The 22,227-nt window shown below is 38.9% G+C and overlaps 1 protein-coding gene across 1 annotated transcript in view; it reads right to left on the reverse strand.

The window, feature by feature from the left end:
* syndig1l (synapse differentiation inducing 1-like) overlaps nt 1-15,420 on the reverse strand; it is a 45,928-nt gene extending 30,508 nt beyond the window's left edge. The window contains exons 1-2 of the mRNA XM_004542079.3: nt 14,881-15,420; nt 7,353-7,996 (exon numbers count right to left, since the gene is read on the reverse strand). Of these exons, the coding sequence (XP_004542136.1) occupies nt 7,353-7,865 (513 nt within the window). The 5' untranslated portion in view covers nt 7,866-7,996; nt 14,881-15,420. The remainder of the gene's footprint in view (nt 1-7,352; nt 7,997-14,880) is intronic.
* Between the last annotated feature and the right edge of the window lie 6,807 nt (nt 15,421-22,227).

The following is a 22,227-nucleotide window of genomic DNA, read 5'->3' on the forward strand; positions in this document are numbered from 1 at the left end:
ACTGAGATTTCAGTTTCTCCAGTAATATCATTAAGAGCTGCTTTACTTCTAATTTCGTACTTGAAGAAATTGCTATTCTACTTTACTGATTCTCCTCAGAGGCTATCTGCAATTTACTCATGCACTTTGATCATTGGAGAGTTTGTGCTTTATATAATAACTCTTTTCAGGCCCACCCTTTTAAAAATAAAATACTTCTTTCCACTGCAGTAGTTCTCTCTTTTTATCTATCTTTTTTGTAATTTAAACACACACACATATACACACATAATCAGCAAAATAAAGGAAAAGTAACATGAGCATACTGTACTGGCTAAGCTGTTCATTCATTAAGTTAAAAAAAAAGGGGGGGGGGGGGGTAAACCTGATTAAAACCTGAAACCTGATTAAAAGATTTTCTCAGTAATGTGATCTTGAAATGTCCAAGAAAGGAATCCAACCAACTTGAGTGGAGCCACCCTATGCATATTATAATTTATGAAAATATATATGTGTTTGCATAGCCCTGAGAGATTTCATGATATATAGTATATTGGGAATTAAAAATTAAAGGAAGATATGTCGGGGCGACCGTGACTCAGGGGGTTGCATCTGTAATCGGAAGGTCGCCGGTTCAATCCCCGGGCTCTCTGTCCTGGTCGTTGTGTCCTTGGGCACTGGTGATGGCCAGAGGGGCCGATGGCGCGATATGGCAGCCTCGCTTCTGTCAGTCTGCCCCAGGGTAGCTGTGGCTACAACCATAGCTTGCCTCCACCAGTGTGTGAATGTGAGAGTGAATGAATAGTGGCATTGTAAAGCGCTTTGGGTGCCTTGAAAAGCGCTATATAAATCCAATCCATTATTATGTCCTGGAGAAAATTCTGACACAGATGAAGGCCCTAGCATGAGTAGTGGTCACAAGAAAGCAAAAAATGTATACTACGGACAAACCGAGCCAATCCCGCTATACCTGGGGCACGGGGAAAAATGATCAATATGCTTTTTGTGACATTTTTGTTTGGTGGTGCGCCGCATGATTTTTCTGATGTGAAATATATGCCGTGGCTCCAAAGGTTTGGGAAAACACTAATTTAGACTTTTAATTATTCATCAACTCAAAGCTCACTTAATTCTGCTTTTAATGAGCGATGAACTTCTTCCGATTTAAACCCTAATATTATTTATTTGTATTTTATTCATTTTAATGCACTATATTCTGTGGAATTTGTTACAATATGAGAGGTATAAAAAACTATTTCATTACCCTTCTGTGTTTCATAATCAAGATTCAAATACTGCTGGAGTAATGTGATACATTTGTGGTAGAAGCCTTATAAGTAACCACATCTGTGTAGCTGTAGTGTATAAAGACAGCCGTTCTGCTGTTGTAGACGCTCAGCAATGACATACAATTAGTTAAACTGTACTTCTTCTCATTGACAGGTTTAATGAGAGGTGAAGCAGGCACAAGTATTAATTGAATGTTTTAGGGCGTTTCTATATCCAGTGGATAACTGGTGGAGTGGAAATGAAGCTCTGGCATGTGCACTCAGTTCGACAAGGACTGAGAAGTCAGGCAGGAGACAGATTTACTACAGCACACATTTGAATTTGGCTATGACTTGGAGTTTTTCTCTGGAACAATCTGAGTAGGCATGGCACGCACTGTCCCTGGGACCATAGGAGACTTATACAGTTAAATGTATATATTATGAACAAAGAAACTTTTGTTATTGCAAGAAAAGACTAAGGAATTCGGGAACTTACAGATCTGAAGTGGGACAATATAAGAACAATTTGGTGAGCACAGCTCAGGCAGTATGAATGCCACCTCAGGTATAAAGTGTGTTAATTGGGTGAGACAGCTTCGAGCCTTAAATGGTTGGATAGAAAGGAGCTTGTGACTAACATCTTGTGACTGAACTACCATTTAACCCTTGTATGGTGTTCGGGTCTGTGAGACCCGTGTTCAGTTTTTTTCAAAAGAAAAATTAAACAATTAATTATTTTTTCACGTGTAAATGTGTTGTGTCTTTCCACTCACTCCACTTGATTATAACTGATTTATTTATAACATTTTATATAAAAGAAAAACGAGAAGCACATTAATTCATAAATGTGATCTAACAAAGGTAAAGGGAAAAAATTAACCATGTTTGCTGTTCATATGTCTTGTAATTGGGATGAAGTAAACATCTGTTGAGTAATTTAACATAAAATTGTTTGATAGTGTTAATTTGGAAAGCCAAAACTCTAGCGGGTCCACCAGACCCATGAACACTGGCTGAGTAACAAAAATACGAACACCACACAAGGGTTAAGGTAGGCAATATATCAGATCTAACATGACTACACACTGACAGAGGGAATATGAGAGTTAAGTTAGCTGTAGTGGAAAGTGCACTGTTTGAATTCATGCAAGCATCCATCAGCAGCAATATTCACTTAAGTGTACAAAAGCTGAACTGAAGATATTTAAACAACCTGAGGTTCAGTTCGTCATGACTTGTGTGACTTCACAACACAAGTCATCCTTAACCACTCAACACTCACATAGAAGAGAGAACTAAATTGAGGGAGTGTGGGATGGAGGGCTATATACATTTTGGAAAAGACCAAATTTAATACAGATATATAGTTGTTATGAGTTCAGGTGATTGTGGTAATGGACCATGAAATTGTTTGCAACCATCAAAAACAGCAATATCCACGCTGAAAAAAGAATGCTCCCTGTCTGCATTACTGTGCGTCACAACAACACGAGGTCAGGAACACAAAGTGAATTAACCAAAGCTGCCAAACTGCTACCAAAGTAGGGGCAATGTGGTAAGCAGAGAACAAGCAGAATAAAACTACAGTACTAATGCCACCTGCCATTTTAAATTCCATTGTAATTGGTGCCAGGCGTTTAATACTATAAGCAGCGCCAGACGTTTAAAACATGTGATGGCACCAGGCTTTTAATAAGGGCGATGCGGGCAAGGACAGCTGGCTGTGTAGTGTAATGGGTAAGGCAAATACCTTTCATGACAATCTGGGGTTTACTATAGGGAACGTAAGAGAACCCTATAAATGAGTTTTTCACTCAATTAAGGGATAAATCTATTTAGCATGAGTGATGTATCGATTCACAATGCAGATACGGATTATATGATTAAAAAATTATATATCAAAATTTAGACTTTTAAATGTATTTTGTGATTCTACATACTATAAACACTGTGTATTAAGAAAAGGATATAGCCAAGGTAACATCACATCATCACATTTCTTGAAATTGCACATCATGAGTGAGTTATGGTTCCAAGGTAGAACCTTAGCAGACAGTGAACATACACACGGTAGTCTGCTGTCTATTTTAAAAATGGAAACAGTTTACAAAATAAATATCATACACAATTGAAAATGACCATTAACTCACATGGTTACTTTTTTGTAGTCTGTTACAATAGGAATCAAAAAGCTGGTTTATTACACTTTCACATCAGCTTCAATTTTGAGATCAGGAACTTTGAGTTTCTTTATATATTTTTTAAACCCATTATGATTATTAGATGACAGTGAACAAGTAAGTTTCTAATTGTTAAGAATAACCCATAGCTGGACTGCCAAATTGGATCATTTTACATTGGTTAATAAAAAAAGTCCAACAAGAGCAAATCTCAACTCATTTGATTGAAATGGGAAGTGAAGGAAATGACTAGCAGTCCAGATAAAGTTCATACTAATTTAAATGATGCCAAAAAGGTGAGAAGATCTATGAGGATATCAGCTGCTATACTAGTTCTTTTGGGATTGGGTGGATCAGGTTAACAGCCTTTTCAAAATGGCATCCAATTAAGAGAAATGAAGAGAAACGGCAGGTGGTGATATTAAAATGGCAGCAGAGAGAATGACACAAATTATGACCCCAACAGCTTTCTGTGTAAATGAAGACTGCCTGATTTATAAAGCATGTTTTTGGATGGGCCCAACTGGCCAGGAATGGGGTTTGTGACTAATGCTAACACTGTGCCTGCCTGAAACGCTGCAAAGGTCTGTTTATAAGTGATTCTAAGCGAATGGGCTTTATATATTTGATCTAAAGAATTTGCATTCATATTTCTGTCTTTATATAAAACCGGCACATACAGTAGTATTAAGGTCCAGCGCACCAGTAAAAAGGCTTTTGCCCAAATCTTAACCAAGCTGACAAAAATACCACAACTCTAATCACCAGAATCATGCTTCAAGCAGACATAGATCACATTATGTAGTCGGAAGCACTGCACTTCAATGTTTGCTGTTCTATAAGCCTGCAAATTTTTTTGTTGCTGAGTTTGGTTGATTAGCTTTCTAGTTATTAGTTTTAGTAATTCAGAAACTTTATAGATAATATGCTTTTTACACTGGTGGTATCATTCCTGGTTACAGGAATAATGATGATTATGGATTAGACATCGCAAAAGAAGTAGTTTTGGTTAAGCAATACCAATGGTTCTAAAAGAAAGAAAGAAACCATAGAGAAAAACTCTTTTCTCATTGCTCTATTCAGCTGAGTCAGGCAAAAACCATTACACCTTACTGATCCCTTTATTAAATCAATACAACTCACTAAGGAGGAGCTGCAAATAAAGAGAAGCAGACTAGATAAAAGGATTAAAAACTCCAAAAAGTCAATGTGGAGTAAACAAAAAAAAAAAGGAAAAGGAAAACTTCTTCTTCTTTGTAATTACATTGTGAAAGGAAACGAGGCTGGATTTTGGATCAGTTGAGCATTGGTCATGTAAGACCTAGTGCCTAAAACAAAGGATGGTAATATATGGCAGCGCTTGCAGAGTGTCACACAAATTGGCACCCATGTTATGCTTTAAACAAATAAAATTGTGTTACATTAGGCAAACTGTATTTTTCATATTTCACAATATGCCTTAAAAGTCCACATGTGCTACACAAAATAATCTAGTACCTCTTCACATTTAGGATTTAGGATTTTCAGTTTCAGGTGGGTCATTAAAGGCACCCTGTTGAGTTTCTGCTACGATCTCTAAAGAACAAACTTTTATATGGGATTTATATGGGCTGTTATATGGGAGTCAAAATCATAGACTGTATAAAAGGTGGGTATAGGTGCTGTGATATTACCCATCGGTTTTGGAGCCTCAATATGGGAGTTTCTGCCATCATCATCTTGGTTGGAAACAATGAAAAGAAATTACATGACGAGGAGGCCCTAGTCTGACTGAAAACTGCATGCTCACGAGCTAACAACTTGATACTGGCAAGTTGTTAGCCAATAAGCATACAATTTCCTACCACAGATAGTCGTTCATTTTGAAACACACTAAGGCCGAGACTTGCAAAATAGGCTCAATTTGTTTTAATTCAGTGTGACCCAAATTTGACTAAGCCAATAAAGTAAGTAAGAAATTTAGAGAGAGGGTGTTTATATAAAGGTCAAGTCAAAAAGCGGTTTTCCTATATACGTTCCATAGACCCATTCCCATTTTAAGGCCTTTAGACAGAATTAAGTTATAAGGCACTTTGATATTGGATCTATTTTTACAACCTATAAGCTAAATCCATGTGTTTTTTATTGTCCATAGCCACAGTCCTGCTGTGACTTTCAGGTTACTGTTTGGAATAAAAGTACATAAAAACTATAGCAGAGTGCTAGCAAAGGCAGTGAAGAATACAAAAACTAGTAACTTGCATTCTGTGCAAGTTACTGATGTGTATTTTTTTTGCATGAGAGAACAAATCAATATGCTATTGATTGGTAGCTGTTTGCTAGTTACATTGCAAATACATCCTGTATGGCAGTGTTTCGAATGGTAGACACAGACGAGTTTTTGCATGTCAGTGTAGGGGCTTTCTAGTCTTCCTTCTGCACATTGTGTCAGACTGTGGGCCTGGTGGTAGAGACACCACACACTTTGTGGTGTCAATGATCTCCTGTTGGGAGGCTACATAATGAGTCCCACTGTGTATTTGCCTCTTTTACATCTCAAATCTGGCTGTGGGGCCTGATGATGCTTTTTTAAGCACTTGTTCATTTTTAAACAGGAAGTGTGTGGAAAAATATGAACTATATGGTAATGTGTTCGCTTAACCTTTGAGTGGGTTAAAAGGAACCTCTAGAAGTCTATGAATAGAGACTTTGTGTGAATTCAGTAAGAATTGTAACTCATGTATTCGCTCTTATTTTGTGTGCAAATCTACAACTACAATGGAATAAACCTTCACATCAGAAAATCTGGATTTTATTTGCTCTTGACATTTGCACATCAAATTTTTTCCTCAGCTCATCCTGCCAGGATGAGGAAATTTCTATGAGCTATATATACCCATTTCACGCAGCATTTCTGCAGCTGCATGTTTATCACTGCAGTCCAGGTTCATTCTAGTGGACTCAGGTGTGTGGCAGCCAGTCCATCAAGCGTTGCAGGACACTGGTCGACTCTTAACACCCTATTCCACCAGTCCAATCCCCTAAATCCTTTGGAGTGCTTTGTGCTATTGGTCATGTCGGTTGAGAGTGAAAATACTGTGGCTAAAGCTGTGGTACCTAATATTCCTGTGTGAGGCAGACATGGGTGATTTATTATTATCTAACGATGAATTTTACAAGAGTTGGGAATTGAGGCCAAGGTCAGTGGATCAAATGGATTTGTGTTTAGCAAAAATGGCAGACTGATCCAGGAGCTAAGCTCAATCCTTTGGTGTGATGATATAAATGCAGATCTACCACAGGAATACAAGCAAGCTTGCTGTCAATTAACAGAAACACATGCACACCCACATTAGCTGCCTGCTTTGGGTTTTTCCTACGAAACTGCACATGCGTCTATGAATGACTGAACTGAAATTTATATGTATATTAAAATATTATATATATGGTACTATTCGGTACAATTCACTTACAAATCCCTCAACATTCTGGTCCTTCGGTACCTATCTGACCTGCTGCACCCATACAAACAGTCTCTAATGCAATGGGCCTGCTTTTGTCCCACGCACCACCCTCCACACCTCTGGGGACAGAGCCTTCAGTGTGGCAGGCCCCACCCTCTGGAACTCTCTGTAATCTGAACTTTGAAACACCCCACACTGAACTCTTAAGGAACCTCTCAAAAATAATCTCTTCAACAAAGCGTTCACCCTCCAGCCTTTTTGTTTACTTATATACTTTTGTAAAGCATGTAAAGCACCCTTGGGTTTCTTGAAAGGCGCTAAACAAGTTCATTTTTTTATTACTTTTGGATTCTTCTATTTTAATTTTAGTTCTACGTGCTTTTTGTTAAGAACAGAGCAAATTTTAAAAAGTATCTAAAATAATGCAAGCTTTCTATCATGCATTGTCTTTCCATGCTGAATGCATTTTTTGCCCTTACCTCATATTCCACATACTCCTCCTCCTCCACCTCATAGGAAACCGTTTGGATCTTGATGTGTTCGCCGTCCTCCAGCAGCTTCGTCTGGGGTTCTTCCGTGCTGGGCGTGTCTGCCCCTGTTGTGTTGGACACCTCCTTTGCCTTTTTCTCAGTGAAGGTGGTCTCACAGCACTCATTTCTGTATTCCTTAGCCTTAATGCTGCCACTGTCCTCCTTGTATAGGATGAAATTGGGTCTGTAGAAGGCTTCTACTGCCAGATGTAGCGAGGTGGCATCCAAAAACTGCTGGGATTTCACCTTCCCGTTGGTATTGTAACTTCCGCTCACTGCATTGCCATTACTCACTTTTCCTCCTCCTCCACCTTCACCTCCTCCACCTCCTCCTCCTCCAGCAAAGTAGTTTATAATGTTTTCCTGATAATGATTGTTGGGGAATTCTCCTCCGTAACCATTGATCATGTGTTTACTGTTTTTGTCCAGCAAAGGATTTTGGAGTTCACTGAGATTCTCCATAATCAGCAGGGGTAAAAAAGTGGAAGGAGCTTCTCGGTGACAGCAGGGAGATGAAAGAGTGATGTGAAAGAGGCTCCTCGGTGACTGGTTTATGTCAGTGAAGGAGTTAATGGCATTAAGCACTCTGAGACCTAGAGGAAAAAGAAACAGCAATAGAGACGGGGAGCGTTTTTAGAGTCAGTGGAAAACTTGGAAGGAGAATTTTATTTGTCATGTACCAGCAGGTAGCAGTTACTCAAATCTCGCTCGCATCAGATCAAAGTTTAGCTGTCGTTTCCTCAGCAGAAACAAATTTTACAACATTCTGCTTGTCGAGAGGTGCACCCTGCAGACGACTCAATTAAGTTTAATTTGCTTCCTTGCTCTAGACACATAAAGTAACATGAACACACACACACACACTGGAGTATTAACAGCAGTACATCATAGAAATTTCCATCTACTAAAAATATCAACCTCCACCATCAGTGTCCATGTGTTCTCTGTCCACCTAATTTGATTTTTATCACTACATTGTTTATAGAGATCATTGGGGTGTCATTACTGTCACAGTCTGATCCTGATAAGCTGAGGCCTCCTACGCATATAAAGCTCAGAAGGCTCCCATGTATGTATAAATTTATGACTCATTATACTAAAATCAGTTACACATCGGCTATGAAATGTACGATAAATAAAATCGGTTGACGATGGACATAACACAGCGGGTAGAGCATTAAAAATGACTTGCTAGTATTCTGTAACTGTATTGTGATGATTCATAATAGTGGTTCACACATTCATCTTACACTCGAACACACGAATTACTGCTTCTGGGGGTCACAACCCCCCCTGAAAAAATATGGTATAAAATCTGTGCCAAATCAAACATGTGGATACATTCACTGTAGAGACCCTTTGAGAAATAAGGGAACATGCAGAATGTTCCCAAAGACTTAAATGGCCTCATTAGTTAGGGAGCAAATAATGATCCCCTGTTAACAGGAGTTACCTGGTGTTTGAGTAGACTCCAAGTTGGATACATGTAAATGCAGATTTTAAAATAATTCTTATTTTGATTGTGTATAAACCTGCAGTTTAGAAGTGGGTTTTGAATTTAACATTCTTAAATATTATACTTTAATAAACAGTTTCTCATAAGTTTATATCCAGACATAAATTACATTTGTAATTGGCTTCCATATATCTATATTTTAGGAGCGGGAACTATGTATATAAATATAGTTGTTATATCTGTTTAAAAATCTGGTATTCTGCCATGAATGTATACTGCAGATGTGCAGCCTTAAATAGCTACAGGCTTGTAATACTGAAGCCAACATTGATTATTAGCATTATAAACATGTAGGTATAATATTGATTGCAGTGCAAAGCTAAGAAAAGTGTGAGCTTCAGAGGATGGACCAAATACTTAACACCAGACTTATAGGCCTCAGTCAGTCCTAAAAAGCAATCCAAACCAAATTACAAACTTCCCCCCTTCCCAGCTATTTCCATACTGCAAAAATAGTCCAGAGTTTTCTGCCTCCCAGTCGGCACCCTGAACTCTTGTCTGATTAATCTGCGTTTAAAATAGAAATGCCAAGAGCAGATTATTTCTGGGGGGTCCTGACCCCAATCATGTATATCTGGCTTGCTGGCGTATTTCTAAATGCTTGAAGGTAATGTATTTCCAATTGAAGACAACAAGATTACACAAAATGCAAACTGGCATTATGGTGATGGGATAAGGATAATAGTCTGTCAGTTCATAGGTTAATAATGTCACGGAAGATTCGTGTACTTTCTTTGTAGATTGATTGTGGTTGTAAAGCACTGGTGATCATATTAGAATAACGTTTAATTCTTCATACTGTGTAGGCTTTTGTGTTCTGTGCCATACATTTATTCCTCCCTTAGAGGAAGATGAGAGATGATCAGGAGAAGTTGTGAAAATATTTAGGCTTTGTTTTTGTTTTTTCTGACAAATAATTCATCTCAAAACAGGCAGTTGTTTTTGGAATAAACTCTAGAACAAAAGAACAAAAGCCCCTATAAAAGTCCAACATACTCAGGTTCCTGGAGGGGAAACTGATTTAGAATCACCTAAAGACTCTTTCTATTAACATTTCTTCTCTTTATTCCTCCATCCATGCTTTGTATGTAACAGCTCCCTCATTATACTCTGTATACTCTTTAATTTTCTGCGTATTCATCACTTCCTTCTCAGATTCCCCGACTCCCCTTCCCTTATTTACTTTATATGTTGCAGTTTTCTTTCTTTCGCTTCCTCAAATTACCTCGATGTAGGATTTTTGTTAGCTATCCTTTTTATGTTTTCTGCGCCATGAATAAAACACAAGCCCCATGCTCCCAGATTTCCTGAAGCTCTGTAAGCACTGGACAGCCAGCAAAGTTTTCATGGTTCCTCCCTGTTGGACCTCCTGCGTCTGAATATGCTGACATTGTTGTTCCATGACAGTGCTCCTTTTGGTCCGCGCATAGCCCTGGGGATCACATACTTCTTCAGTTCGTCAGATAAGTGTGAGTACCTTGTAAAAAAAGATGAGCCGGCCCTGGGATTGCCAAATACTTTAGATGCTGATGTTGTGTGTGTTACGTGCTGTTGTTTAAGCAGCAGGATGCTCTCTGACCCATGTGTGCTTAAGTGTCAAAAATCCACAGCTAGCAGCCCTGACAGCTACAAGCATTGCTGAAAATCAGCTGTAATCTCCCTGGTGGGGTTAATGAATAATCCATGCAGATTTTGTGGACACAAAGTTAATTTATATTTTAGTATTTCTACTGCTTTATATTAATTGGTTCCAACAGGGAGTGAGTGATAAACGTTACATAACACACCCCATGTCCAAGTGTTTTCAAAATGTCAAAGGACATCAAAGGATCAAGACTTAAAGGGGCCACAAATAGCATTTTAACATCAATAAATCACGACTGCATTAATACTAAAGTACAGCTGCGATTACCATAATCATGTGGGACTGCCACCAAGCCTGAGAGCTTCAATGGGATAGTAGTGAGTAGGCTCTGTTGAAGGCAAAGTTGAATGAAACCTCAGCTGAGTGAAATTGTATGTACCCTTCAACCAGTGACTGGTTGGGTATACAACTTATGGTGGTGGTGGGAGGTAGTTATTGGGGTTATGTCATCGCTACATTTACTAAATCTGCCAGATGAATTGGAGTGCACTCTACCTCATAGAACACATTACCCCAACAGAACACTTCACTTTCAGACTGCTGGCTTATTTGTGGTTTCTAGGATATTTAAAAGTAGAGTATGAGGCAGAGCCTTCAGCTTTCAGGCTCCTCTTCTGTCGAACAGGCTCCCAGATTGGGATTCAGGAGACAAACACCCTCTTTACTTTTAGGGTTAGGCTTCCCGCGATGCACTGTGTATTTCTTCTTCATTCCCCTTTCATTACTCACTATGTGTTTATACACCACTCTGCATTTAATCATTATGTGGGAGTGGGAGGCAAGTTAGGGAGGTTGCCCCTTCCTTCCTATATGTCCTGGAGGAAGCAGCTTGAGGTGACTGTTGTTGTGATTTGACGCTCTATAAATGAAATAGAATTGAACAGAGTCCATTAAAAGCTAGAGTAACATAAAAAAGTCAATTGAATTTGCTGTTAATTCATTTGGAACCAACTAACTAAAATTTTAGCAAATGTAAATTTAATCAGACCAGCAATCACAGCGGCAGACGGGATCATTTTTCCCCGTTAAAAGTAACATTACCAAAAATCAGTTTGGACAGACAAAAATCTGTCGTATTTACCAAAAACAATTAGCAGCTAACTTCAAAACTACAGCTATTCTTTTGTTAAAAACACAAAGTTTGCGTCACTAAGTGAATTTGCTCCGATAACGGCTAAATGGGATTTTCATCTTCCAAAAAGGTACACAAGATTTTGTGACAGATGGTGGAGTCTAATACACAAATTAACATTTTGCTTTCTTTTGTGTCAAAACACACCAGTGCATCAGCTAATGCAAAAATAAATGCTAAATAATTCACTCTGACGTGGGCTGAGGAACGAGATACGATGGGCTGTGATGCACACAGCCCAAAAAAACATTTCCTCTAAACTTCCCAGCTTTTGCTTCTGTAAAAACTCCCACTCTGCACAAAGCTACGAGCTGACAGCGGATTACTTTTCGTGTCATTACTTAGGGATGCTCTGAGTAATCTTTTTGGTGCTGTCATCCTTGCAAATACATTGCTGCCACAATGCTGGTGCAGAGCAAGGGTTATTTGGCTGCAAACAGGAATTAAAGTGTGAATACAGTATTTTAGTGCAAGCCGAAGACAACTCAGTATGGGTGATGATAAATGCTGAAGAAATAACCACAGATTTGTGTGTTTATTAATGTGCGCGCATTTGTTTGTTGGAGGATGTGTATTGTGCGTGTGCGGCTGTGAGTAAATAAACGTGTGTATGAGTGGGTGGAGGTGTTTGGAAAGGAAGGGAGAGTAGCAAAGAGACAGAGAGAGAAGATGGGTGGGAGAAAGCGAGAGAGAGAGAGAGATCACACTTTTGTGCTATTCTCTGGTCGAGTGCATTTGGGCATGTTGGCGGGCAGCAGAGGTTATGGAGTCGTAAGGAGCTGGGAGGTATAGCTGAAAGCGAATGAGGCAGAGCAATCGTTGTTGCAAGGGAAACAGTTCAGCATGAGAGCGACAGCACAAGAGGGGGCCTGTGTGCTGCAGTGCTGCCGTGTAAGACATCTCAGAGGTGTCTGACAAGGGGTTAAAAGATTAGAGAACAACCTGTAAGAATACAGGTGCGTGAGGGTAAGAATGAGGCTGTGGCACTGCTAACATGTCAGACGCGCTGATACGTCTGTGCGCTCCAACCCCATTAGACTCCAGTCAGCACAATCAATTTTCCCATGTCAGCCCATTGCCAATCAACCTTGGACCTCTGACCCTGAAGCCAAGCGTGGGCATTTTCAGCCGGCGGCGAAGAGCAGCTGAATACCAATGTGTCTCATCCGTCGGCCACGTTTACCAATCCGTTCCATCCAGACTGCGTCTCTCACAGCTTTTCCTGTGCACCGCATGTAGAGATCTGCTCGCTGCACCCGACAACAACAACTTCATCTTCCTGTAATTTAATTTAGAGGCAGCGGCTGGCATATAATATGCATAATAAGGTAGCGCCCGGCAGTTATTGATGATCACAAATCGGGATAATGCACGAGATCTTATTGCTGAAAATGCAAATACCAACATAGGCTACATTTGTCAGTGAATCTTACTCCCGGCCTCAGCACGTGAAGGTCCACTGACAGATTAGGAGACAGAAAATGACAAAGTGAAGTAACTGACTTAACACCATGTTGACTGATCCTTTTATGAACTATTATCTTCAAAGGAGACTGTGTAAAATGCCATAATCCACTTGAAATTAATCTGAAGCCTATTCCTCTTACAGCAGCACTGCTGTCCCTTCTGTCTACATGTCTATCTGTGAGCTGATAAAGCATTAAACCCTTAGCAAGTTCCCTTTAACATAGAAGTCGGGGCTCCTCTGAAGCCCCTGAGCTCATCATCTGGCTTACTGTCTTCCACACCTTTGTTGGTTGATTTAAAGTGTTCTTCAGTATGTTAATCCACCATCTCTGTTACGTGTTTGAATAATTCACTGGTTGGGCGTTGCAAAAAGCAGCCGTGTATGCCTCTGCTGGAGTGTTTTGTTGTTTATGAGATGCAGGCTCTGGCTAAGTTGCCTTTGTTGTTGCCTATTGATCACAATCTCCATTAGCAGATGATAGCAACATTTAGGTTGTTTCTAGTCTGTAGCACTCATTTCTAAACGTGCTCGTTATTCTGAAGATAGACAGATGAATGAATGTACAGTAACAGAATGAGAATCATCTCCTTTTAAAAAATACAAAAAAATAACAAACAATAAAAACAAGACAAGGTGGAAGCTGAAACGTACCACTTTTCCCAGTTCCATCTATTAAAGCAGTTAAAGCAGAGATCAGGCCTGACTTTGCTTGTGCTACCCCAATTATTAAAGGCACCAGGGGTAGATCAGAGGGAGGGGGCAGTCTCTCTATCTGTGTGTGTGTGTGTGTGTGTGTGTGTGTGTGTGTGTGTGTGTGTGTGTGTGTGTGTGTGTGTGTGTGTTACTCATAGAGGGGCCATAAATCTGTTTGCACAGGCACATTTTGGGGACCTGCCGCAAAAAGCAAAACCACACATATAATGACTTGATTTAATGTTGGTGTGTGTTAGGCTTAAGTCATCTGAAGTAATGTTAGTTTTTGTGTGCGGGTGTGTTGAGTGTGCAAGTGTGTAAGTGTGTGGGTTAGAGTGCATGGTCTTGCACTCCTGTTGTATGCCCCCTTATTTTGCCCTCACTACTAAATCTCTGATATAACTATAACTGTGTAAGAGCTGCTAGAGTACCTCAAACCATAACTAACTACATGCATGACAACAACAATAATAACAACAACAACAAAATATATCCTGAATGCACACAGAATCATCACTTTGGTTCCCTTTGTTTATGTTTATGAGGTAAAAATGACCCTGGTGCATTCTTTGGCCAAGTGTTCTAGTCTATTTGCAGAGGGACAAAAGAACCAAAAGGCGCTGTTACAGTAGGAGGTCACAGAATGACTTGATGACTTCATGCCAAAAGCACTTCTCACTTAAAAACACACAAAGAAAAGGAAGGGATTTTTTTTTTTTTTGGTCCAGCAATCGCAGGTGGAAACTGTGTGGAGAGTTCTTCATCAGCATCATCCTCCATCCTCCATCACAGAATACATTGCAGTGCGACATATTCATTACTTATTTCTATTTATAACTTAAACATGAACATGTGTATTCACGTAAAAGCACCGTCTGGGTGCACAGAGTTTACTGTAGACAATTAAATAAAAATAAAACCCTTAAAAACAGATCAAAACGCACACTATTAAAAGGCAGTTTTTAACAAATAACCGAAGAATGTTCTTTACGCTTTAAGGATTTATACATATTTTTTCCTTACCTCTGAGTTCTCGTCAATCCAGATATTGTTTGAAGGACGCAAAGACTGGCTTGTTTTCGCCTGTACATTATGGCTCGGATGCTGATGGTGTCGCCCACAGAAAAAGACATTTCTCAGACTTTCTCATTTGAAGAAATGGCCAATCGCTCAGGAAAAAAAAGGGGGAAAAAAAAGAAACCCACTGCCGCCTGCCACAGTATCGTAATTTCTCTCCTCTATAAATTTGAAGGTCGCTTTGTTCAATAAGCCATTTGGCCACTGAAATTCTGTCGTCTTTGCAAAGTTAAAATAGCTTCTGTGAACGAGAAAGAGAGAGAGAGCGGGAGAGTGTGTAGGGAGGTTTAGAGACGCGGATGATGAGATGAGGTGAGGAGTGTACACGCTTCGCAGTGCGCGCAAAGCGAGAGCCCCCAGAGCAGCGTCCACCCCTGCCCGTCTGCATGCATCTTACTTTCACAGTACTGAAAACGGTAGCGAGGTTAATCTTGTCTTACAGATGATGATGTGTGTGTGTGTGTGTTTTCTTCCTCTTGCAAATCATTAAGAGGTAGAGGCAGGCTTTAAAAGCTCCACCTCTGAGAAGTGTGGGCAATTGCCCATCATTTAGACGCTCCATGATTTCAATCAGTTATTTCAGACAGCAGCCGCTTATGTCACGGAAGAGCAAATAACTACAACACATGTTCTGCTAGAGATTAAAAAAAGTAAGAAAAATAATTCTGTAATTGTTGTGATTATTCGTGAAAAAATAGTTGCGGTGGACTGTCGTATCTCGAAGTGTTTCACGGCAGACAGCAAAACCTTTCACAAGCTGCCTCCACAATTAGAGCGATTGGACTACAGCTGATGTCTATTGTGACTCTGCTGATTTGATTAGCTAAAATGGACTCGGTGATCTCAGTAAAGGCACTGTGACATCTGTGCGACTTTAATCTTTCATTTCAAAGTACACGGGGAGCCACAACTTTCCTATGATAGACTTTGAAAGACCTGAAAGCAGAATTGAATGAACTTTTCAGTGATTCCATCTAATATGATTGTCAAAGTCACAGCAGTAGGCTGTAGATTATTTTGTACTGCGAGATTTTGTGTTTTTCGTGTAAACTTGAAGGTTTATTTTTATGTGGGCGTGGCTTAATTGAGTACAGGTGATGTCACACACCTTTAATGGCGTGCAATACTAAAAATGTTGGTATTGATCAGATACTGATTTTATAAAGGCAGCTTATGTAGAAAAGAGCAGTGTGACATGACTTATGTAACAAACCATCAACAATTTGCTAGTTCTGACCACATTTAATGACCAATTCACTGTATTCATTTTTACTTTCCACAACAATCAATTCATAATGTTGTACTAGTACGAATTGAATCCCAATACCAATGCTGTTATCCATACTATTGATATTGGGATCAGTCTGTGTAGGAGCCATAATTAAATGTATTGAATTTTGATGATCACTGGGTTTTCATTTGTTTGGTTGCTATGGTGATGTTTAATGAGAGTCACGTGGGTGCTAGCGGTGACATCAAGAGGGCGTTGTCAGTCTGTCATTCACTGGTTTGATTCTGACAGAGAGGAGGGCTGGGTAGCCGTAGTTTTTGTTGACCGCTGCGCAACGAGTTTCCCCTTGTTGCGTTAGAGTCTGTGATGTTTTAAAAGTCCGAATCGCGAGCCAATCACATTACTCTGTAAACTCTCAAAGCACTTTAATAATGAAGACTATCAGTATGAAAAAGAATACAAACATGCCAGTGGTGCTATTTTAATTTGAAATATCATGTGACGAGGCATAGAAGACATGGGAAGGTTTAAAAAGAGAATATTAACTTATAAACACAGCAAACTGTCAAATAAAATAAAGGAAATCAATGGGCTGTAATAGTCACAATGGCTTTCAAGTTATTAATTACAGCATCTTCAGTTTTATTTAATAATGGGGAGAATTGTCATTAAGTGGAGAAAAATACACTTTGAGGTTCTGTGGACAATAGTATTCACTTAGCTTTTACAGAAATATGATCATATTTAGAACTGAAAATGTCGACTGTGTCTAGGAAACTCAGTCCTGCACTATTATTCTGTATGCATTGCATATAAAAACCAGCAGTGGAGTGAAATTGCCATTTGACCTCCAATTTAATACTTCTAAGCAACTGGCTTTTAAACCCATCAAATACCTTGCTGAATAAAAATGCTGTCTGCTAATGAAAGTTCTAGTCTAAAGTTTAGTCTTATTGTATCTATCCTCTGATCCTCAGAGAATTTAAACGTCAGCTGGTTTTTGTGAACTCCATTTTCTCCTCTAAAAGGACCAGCTCAGACCTCCTTCATTCCCTGAGGCATCAGCTTAAATTTGCACAGTGAGACAGCACAGAGAGGAAACAAATAATAGGGCTGACGAGGCTTCATCTAAACTGAGAGGAAGCAGTGAGACAGAAACGTGTTGACAGAAATCTGAACATTTTAAGTTTCTTGAAAAGATATATAAAGATACATCAGCATAGTTTGACAATTACAGTTATTATGTGACTGTTTTAATACTTAATTGATAGTAGGAAAGATGTAGCAACCCCACATTTTGTGAGGCTTTCTTTTCCAACTTAATTTAAAAAAAGAAAGATTGTGCAAAAGTCTTCAACTAACCCTGATTTCTTTATATTTTGCTTGGAAAATGGAAAAATATATTTGGTGTATATAAGACAAGAACAGAGTTTGTACAATTCTAACAAGCTTGAGAGTCAATATTTGGTATGGCCGCCTTTATTCAACACATCTGTCATCATGATCTCACACTGTTTAAGTTGAGGTCTGGGCTATGGGGAGGCCAATCTATGATTGATAGCGCTCTATTGTGTGTGTCTTTCTATCCAGATATCCGTTTATGGTGTCATGCTAAATTAAGTGGTGGATCAAAATCTGATCCACCACTTTTCTGCATTCATAAGTCCATCAATATTTGAGAAAATACCAAATACTACTGTCTGAAATCCAACCTGAAACCATGACTCCTCTGCTGTGTTTTACAGATGACTGCTGACACTCACTGTTGTAACTCTGATCTCCTCATAACAACCTTTACATACTAAACATACTTACATACTATGTCAAATTTTGATTTATCACTCCATAAGATCTACTAGCACTGATTTTGAGGGCAGTTCTTGTGCAATTTGGCATATGTCATCCCTTTTTTCCTGTTTCCCTTCATTAAGAATTGGATTTCTTTACAGCCACCCTTCTTCCTCTGAGACCATTTCTGATGAGGCTTCAATGAACAGTAGATGAATCAGCCAGATGCATTTCTCAGGTCCTGTGTCAGGCATTTGCTGGATTTTTTTTTTTTTTTAAGGACAGGACTTTCTGATACTCTTCATCGGCTGTAGATGGCTTTTTATGCCTGCTACTTCTTTTGTACTCCACTTTTCCAATTCCATTTGATTTTTTTAAAGAGAGACTGCAGACCATGCTGAGAAATGACAAGTTTATGGCTAATAGCTCTTTGGTAATTGCCTTGTTGATACAAAAACACTGTTTTATGTCTTTCAAGTTATGTTATCTTTGGCATTTTTCATAGGTTTAACTTAAGAAATGGGAGCAAAGTATGTGTTGCTGTGACAGGCTGCTAGTAACAAAGTGACTAATGATACGGTTCAAGATTGGTTCTTTCTTAAATTGCTAAGTTGTAGGCAAAACACTGGTTCATCCCTGGAGTAACGTGTCTTTTTTATGCTTGAATGATTAATAGGTCAGAGTTAGGTGATTTAAAAGAAAAATAGCAATAGCAATTTTTTAAAAACCTTTGCACATTACTGTATGTAGTTTGAGAAATTCAAAGGCACAGCGTGTTCATCAAGGTACGAGGTGATGAATAAACTGAATGTGTACAGCATAGAAATAGTCATCAAAAGATTGAACTTTTCTTCATTCATGGGTACATGATAATTAATGAACGTTTGTTCACTGCACAGACACTGTTGTCAAATTTGGCGTAATGTTTTCCTACTTTTCAATTATATTTCTTGCACAGTGTCATGTTTGCTCTTTATAAGATAATAACCACATTAATAGCTTATATTCACAGTTTTAATTGCAGAGGTTTTGTCACTGTTTTAAACTCTTCATGCATTTATCTTTCAAGGTTATTGAAACACGCTGAAAAGCAACTGGATGCCACTTACAACATCAGCCAGATAAAAGTAAAGAGCCCCAGTGGCTCAATTTAGAGGCGCCTGTGAAAAGGAAAAAGTCCAAGTCAAAGGGAAAGAAAAACTTTTGATTTGCTGAGTGTTGCTTTGTATATCTTGATTCAAAATGTCACACTGCCCCTGGGTGCCGACATCATATTTCCCTCTCTGCACTGCATGTGGTCGCCAGAGAGGCTTTAGGACAACAATACAGCTACAATAGTGTGGATGTTTTTCAGGTCAGTCAAAGAACTAATAAATTGTGTTATACATTCATCAGTAGTGATGCTTTTTAGCCTCTGTTAGGATTTTCCGAGGTAAATAGAACCAGCCAGAAATCCAGCTCTGAATGATGGTTATAGCTTCTTCCAGCTCTTAAAAGGGGATAATGACATTAGAGGGGGCTATTATTGTGCAATTACATTTACAATGCTTTCCTTACTTATTTTTGTGATGTCTTGACAAAAAAGTTTTAATTGTATCTCGACCGAGAAGGAAATCTTTTCAGTTCTTTTTTTTTTTCTGTTTGCTGAAGTTGTCATATGGACACAGCTATGGTGGAAAGTTAGACTTTTAATTCATTTTAAGACTGCATATATAAAAAATAGCAGAGTCTTTCCACTGAGACTATTAAACACCTATGGCTTCATATATGGGCTACCTATATCAGCACGAATCCATATGGGCACCACCCAAAGTGAGAGTGTTGCGCACATTTAGGCTAATTGATATTTAATTATGATGACTGGGTATACATTTTAAATTGCAGACTGCACACGATGAGCTGTCACACAGAGTTGGTGTTTTACAGTTTTACACAGCAGCTGTCCTCAAACTGAGTTTGTGTTTTACTGTTGGTAAAAATCTGATCTGTTCTTACTAGAACTGCATAAATCAGTTTAATACCACTCCATCTCCTGAAAATCTGATTTATTTATTTTTTTGTGCATGTTATATTTCTATATTTCTTTTTCTTCTTTTTGTTGTTGGGTCCTGCTGGCAAAGTTGATGCCTAAATGTTTTCTTGATTGAATTATTTAATTTTAGGTAACAGGCTTTGCTATAAAAGTCTTTCCTATGGCCTTTTTTACAGTTTTCAGCATGCAAATGAATAATAAAGAAGTTTCAGATATGATATAAAATGGCTGTGTCTAAAATATGTCCCTATACACTGCCTGAACATTAAATTGACTTCCAACTTTTCCAGAGACATATAATTCTGTTATAAGTATAAAGAAATAGAGCATTCTCAAGACATTGTGTCACTGAGCTGTGAGGACTATTCATCAAAATAAGAAAAATTTCTCACAAAAAAGGGCCAAGAAAAACAAAGCACATAAATAGCTGCTCTGATAAAGATAAGAATTTGTTTTAGTGTAATGGTCTAATAAATCAAAAAAGGAATGCACACCAGCTTTGTCAGTTGTCGCTGCTCTGTCTTAAAACCATCATTTCATAACATACAAAGGGAAGTAACTAAGTCTGAGGGACAAAGGACCCCCTGATGATCAGTGTTGGGGAGTAACGGAATACATGTACCGCCATTACGCATTTAAAATACAAAATATGAGTAACTGTATTCCGTAACAGTTACCGTTTAAAAAGGTGGTATTTAGAATACAGTTACACGGCTGTATTTTCCTGTTTCATGTTGTCGCGGGTCAGGATTGTTTGGGTTTTGTTTGACAGCTATGTTATGTTTTTTTGAAGATAGTCCTCCCCCAGCTGCTATCAGGGCAGAAGATGTTCACACCTATGTCCGAACTGCAAATGAATCGCGCATGAACGAAGCCGCTGCTCCCGCACTGTAACACAGTCAATTCTTATTTCACTGTTATGCTGTTTTGTAGATCACGAGGTTTAAAACTACTTATAAACACACACACACACACACACACACACACACACACACACACACACACACACACACACACACACAAAATAAGTCCACCAGAGTGCCTATTTCGGGTCACTTTTGCTGGTCCAAGCCCGGATAAAGGATCAAGGTTGGAATTGTGACATTAAGAAAAAACAATAATTGCTAAAAGAAATTTAATTTGTAGTTCTAAATAAACTCTAAATGCATTTAGGACGTTTTTTACTCACTTTATGTCTCTTCCACGATGTTATTTCTCTCTCCAACAACATAGGTTACAATTAGATTAGCATGACCAATTGTGCAAATTAGGCGATGACATCATTTAGCGACTTCTAGCGACTTTTAGGACAACCAATAGCGATTTTCCTTACTGAGGAGTTGGCAACACTCGGGGAGAAAAAGGAGAGTGGAAAACTACGAGTTGTCATCGAGCAGAAACGGGAGCTGGAAGCATGTAAATATAATAATAACCACTGCAGCCAAGAAGAGTGCCTGACGAGTAAGTAAGCTATTAAAACTCGACTGTACACAGTGTTCGTGTTTTCCTCCGAAACAATAAGTTCCGTTGGAGCAGCCTTTCAACGCCTCTCTCTGTCTCTCGCTAGCAAACTTGACCCAGACAACAAAGTAAAGCTATTTTTCGGCTACCAGCCCGACACGGAACCCGACGTATTAGCCAAAGGTCCTCCCTTTACTACGGTTCGGAGCCGCGGACCTTCAGTAATAGTAATAAATCACATTCATGTAGTTGTAAACAGCATGATAATATATTAACAGGGTTCATACGCCTTTTTCAGGGTCAAATTCAAGCACCTTTTAAGCACTTTCAAGGTCCCTTTTCAAGCTTCTCCAGCACATCTATTTAATTTATCATCTGTGATATTATTATGTACAATTCCAATGTATTTTGTTCATCTCCCTTAAATAAACAGGAAGCCTTAAAGTATGAAATATTCATATACAAATACACATATAAATGTGTGTACTGTCTGAGCGGCTGATTGTGCCCCACAGGTCTCAGTGTGAGCTTGAAGACATTTATGAGTTTTAAGTAGTTTAATGTGCAGGTACTGAAGATAAACACATTTTGAATGAAAGCCGGGGAACTTTGGTAGCACAGAAACAAGTGGCTATTCTTTGTGACCATATGGATCACTCATATTACCATTATTTCAAATACTCCAAAAAGCTGGGGTCCAGGGTATAATTGGCCGTTTTTGACTACTTTTGATTTGGCCTCTATATTTCACCTTTAAAAACTGTTTATCTGTTATTTACTC

Source organism: Maylandia zebra, linkage group LG15 (assembly GCF_041146795.1).
Source record: "Maylandia zebra isolate NMK-2024a linkage group LG15, Mzebra_GT3a, whole genome shotgun sequence".
In the NCBI taxonomy this organism is placed as follows: Eukaryota; Metazoa; Chordata; class Actinopteri; order Cichliformes; family Cichlidae; genus Maylandia; species Maylandia zebra.